Consider the following 4089-nt stretch of genomic DNA (forward strand, 5'->3'; position numbering starts at 1 on the left):
AATCAAAAAGTTGCTCAACCCGAACTTATTTTTTTGGCTTAAAAGCCATTTTGATTTGACCAACAACTTTACCCTTTTATCCCTTATATTTTCTATTAATTCCAATATTATCCTTATTTCTAAAAATCTTTTAAGCACTTTTATCCAAACACGTGATTACTTATTTATAAAATAACTTTCAGCATTTAAAAAGTACTTTAACCACTCATACTTAAAAATCACCTTTTTTCAGCTAATCCAAACGAACTCAAATACTTGATAGTTAGGTAAGTAAAATACAAAAAATAATACTTCAAGCGTGGTTTTGACCAGCATTCAAAATGAATAGCTTTACATTAACGCTTCATTAGGAGTAGGAGGGCTACCAATAAATTAACAAACAGGAAGTGCATCCAAACCTTATTACAGCAACTACCAATGTACTGTGTATTTTCATTTTTTGTTGCGTTGACGTCATTTTCTGGTATTTGGACCAATCAGATTGCGTTATTTTCAAAACTAGCCTACACAATAATAAATAAATAAAATAAATAGAAAAACAATAGAAACCAAAGAAAAAATCTCTAGTAATTATTTACACCTACATGAGCCTTGTTCCCCATCGAGCGATCACTGAAAATCTTCACCAATTCTGATCTATAAACCTCTCTCTCCCTAGAATTTCAGGTTTAACATTTATCCCTTCATATATATTATGTATGTATGTACCAATATGAATGATGTTCAATGCTATGTTTATGTGAATGCATTCAATTTTCGAATTCGGTAGATTTCAGACTTACAATTTCTGTTACGGATCTAATTGAATTGCGTTTTCTGTTACAGATCCAAGTCATTGAAAACCCTGTTCGAGAAAATCACTTTTAACGGTAACGGTTTCCGTGAGCAGAACGACGCCGTTTTGTTGCTGCCGGCGTCGGCGTCTTTCAATTCCATTAACATCTTAGCAGGTGAGTTTTTTTTTTTTAATTATCATTTACGGCTCTAATTCTAATACATTTCATTGAGTTGGAATTTGTTTAGTTGGGAATTTTGGTAATAATAATCAATGGCAAGTTTCAACTTTTTTACTTTCACCATAAATCATAGGCAGGTTGATCGCTTTATTAAGAGTTAATGGTCAAAAACACACCTAAATTATCACCTTTTCGCGAGTTTCATACATCAACTATCTATTGTTCCATTTACCAACCTAAACTATCACTCTCTTTTTGTATTAAAACACACCTCTATGCTGAGTTGGGCTCCACGTGCCTGTCGGTTGGGAACAAATATTTGGCCAACTCAGCATTGAGGTGTTTTTTTAATAAAGGGAGTGATAGTTTAAGTAGGTAATTGGAACAATGGATAGTTAAGGTATGAAACTAGCGAACAAGTGATAGTTTAGGTGTGTTTTTTGACCATTAACTCTTGGGAAAATTTCAAAAATATACAAGTTGGTCACTTACATTGCAAAAAAAAGCCCAAAACTTACATTGCAAAAAATAGCCCAAAATATACAAACATATACAGACATATACAGACATTTATACCAACATATAAAAAGGCAGAGAGAGAGAGAGAGAGAGAGGGCGAGAGAGAGTGGGATACAGGAAAGTTTGGGTCATTTTTTGTAAGAATTAAAAAAATGGGTCAATTTTGGTAGCATTGTTGTCCCAATTAACATACAGTGTAATTTTCTCTTAACTCTTTAGTTCCAGGGCCCAAGTAGTTTAGTTCGTATGAACCCTTTCAACGTTTACTTTCACCATAAATCATAGGCAGGTTGATCATTTTATTAATATAATAATGTTCGAAACATCTTCGATGGAGGAGACTTCATCATACTATCTACAACCTGAAATGCAACACTATATGAATAACAACAAGGGGTATCAAACAATGAAAGATTTCGAGGCGAGCAAAATACAATATATAAAGCTGAGTTAATCAATACCGTGAAAAGTGAACTTGAGAAAAAGAAAAGAAAATATCATGTTAAAAAAATTCGAAGAAATAGAGGTTGATAACTTAGTGAGCAAATTAGGTGTTGTGTTTCTTTTGGCTTGCTGAATGTTTGATATCGTGAAGATTGCTGTTTTTTTTCCTACTGATTTTATTTATTTATTAAACTTTTTTTGGTGGCATCTGTTCTAGAGTTTTTGGAAATTTGGGAATAATCAATGGCAGCTCCAGGGGGAACTAGACCAAGGAATGCGCCACCACCCAATTATAACCCTAATGCACTTGCTGATGGTATGCAAAACCTACAAGTAAATAGGCCCAATCAGCCACCTAGTGGTCCTAGGCCTAATACCCCATTTGGGCAGCAGCCACCTTTTGCTGGTGGACCACCTGTTGGTCGTCCAGGACCTCCACCACCTGGTGTTTTCCCAAGAGGTCCTGCACCTCCTAGTGGTCCTCCACACAGTGGATTGCCTCCTCCCATGGCTCAGTCTGTTCCTCCCTTTGCATCTCGGCCACCTCCTCCTGGTGTAATGCGTCCTTCTATGGGTGGTGCTGCCCCGCCGCCTGGATCTTTGCCTTCTGCATTGGGTCCTCGTCCAGGGCCTCCGGGTCCCTTTTCTTCTTCGCCGTTGACAACAGTTCCTGCTGTGCCGCCACCATCAAGCATTCCTAGCTCGGTTAGTAATGGGCCACTGGCAGGTGGGCCGGGAATGATGCAGGGCGGAGCACGTTTTCCCCCTCCAAGCAGTACAACGAGGCCACCATTTGGAGCTCCTCCGCCAGCTATGGGTTCATCTGGCGCTTCTTCTCAGCCTTCAGGAATGCGCTCACCCTTTGGAAGTTCGTCATCTGTCAGCACAACACCAGTTACAGCACAACCACCACCACCATTTTCAGGATCATTCCAGAATGTGCCACCTCCTTCGGGTTCCTCCCCATTTGCAGCACCTGTTCAAGGCATGCCTCCACCCATGGGTGCTCCTTATGGAACACAGTCGTGGCAACCCCATCAGGTGATCTTTATATGCCTATCTTACTGTACTTTTTTTTGGAAGGTGAATTCTATGTATTTCCCCAAAAGAAGAAATTTGATAGTCATATGCATATGCTATTCAAGGAAATAGACAATAGAGTTTGCTTTAGATCCCTGGTGTTAAGAATTTTCACTAAACTCATTAGCTAAGTATAATTTATTTTTTGTAATCGTTGAAGCTGAGAGATATATTTAGCTCTTGGCTGTGATAGACTAAGAAAGAAGTCATAGGATATATATTTTTTGATTTGCACCAACATCTTTTGCGTCAACAAGCCACACAAGATGTGTTATCAGTCATATTCTATGCGTTCAATTATTTTTAATAACCATCAAGAGATGTTGGCCTGTTGGCATTGAGGAATTAAAAGGGTTCAAGGGGCCTAGTGTTGTAGAGATGCTTCATGATTTTAGGATAGAAAGAATCAATAACATTCAGAAACCAGTTACTGTTTGTTGCTGTTGATGAGCAACTTGAGAATGGTATAAAAGACTTCGTTAATGGCTGATTATTATTATCAGAATTTTTTGTAGTAGGGTCTAAAAATGAAGAAAAAGATTTACTGTGAATGGCTGTCATGAGTTATAATTTAGGGCTGTCATTTTCTCCCTCCAACTTGGTAAAAAGTCAAATTTTCCCTCCAACTTTATTCAATTCTCATTACCCCCCCTCTCCCCTCATGCAATGTCAAATGTGCCCTTACATTCTATGTACCTTCTTTTCTTTTTTCTATTTTTGATATTTTAATTCATTTTCTCCTATAGTGTATCACATAATAATTCAAACGATGTCATATTTTATTCATTAAAAAATAATTAGAGAATTTTTTTCTGAATTTGTGATAAATGTAATGCTATTTTAATTAGCTTTTATTTTTAGTATTACGTGCATTACAAGAATTATCTATTTTTTCAACATAAAACTGAATTTTAATTCCCATTAATGAAATTACCTACATGAATTCTTTTTTTTTTTTTTTTTTTTAAACTTCTAATATGTTGCTAGGACTTTTGCCATGCTTGAAAGTTATGAAAAAAGATAATTTGAATATCATTTACTTACTTTATCTAAATTAATTCAAAGTATAAATAGAGAAATCCTTTATAAG

At 36.3% G+C, this 4089-nt stretch overlaps 1 protein-coding gene across 1 annotated transcript; it reads left to right on the forward strand.

Annotated features, from left to right (window-relative positions):
• Positions 1-476: 476 nt before the first annotated feature.
• On the forward strand, positions 477-3086 carry LOC132053075 (uncharacterized). Its single transcript, XM_059444906.1, has 3 exons — positions 477-666; positions 826-950; positions 2137-3086. The coding sequence occupies exon 3, from the start codon at positions 2163-2165 to the stop codon at positions 3069-3071; it is 909 nt and encodes a 302-aa protein (XP_059300889.1). The 5' UTR covers positions 477-666; positions 826-950; positions 2137-2162; the 3' UTR covers positions 3072-3086.
• The last annotated feature ends 1003 nt before the right edge of the window (positions 3087-4089 follow it).

Source organism: Lycium ferocissimum, chromosome 4 (assembly GCF_029784015.1).
Source record: "Lycium ferocissimum isolate CSIRO_LF1 chromosome 4, AGI_CSIRO_Lferr_CH_V1, whole genome shotgun sequence".
NCBI classification, from domain to species: Eukaryota; Viridiplantae; Streptophyta; class Magnoliopsida; order Solanales; family Solanaceae; genus Lycium; species Lycium ferocissimum.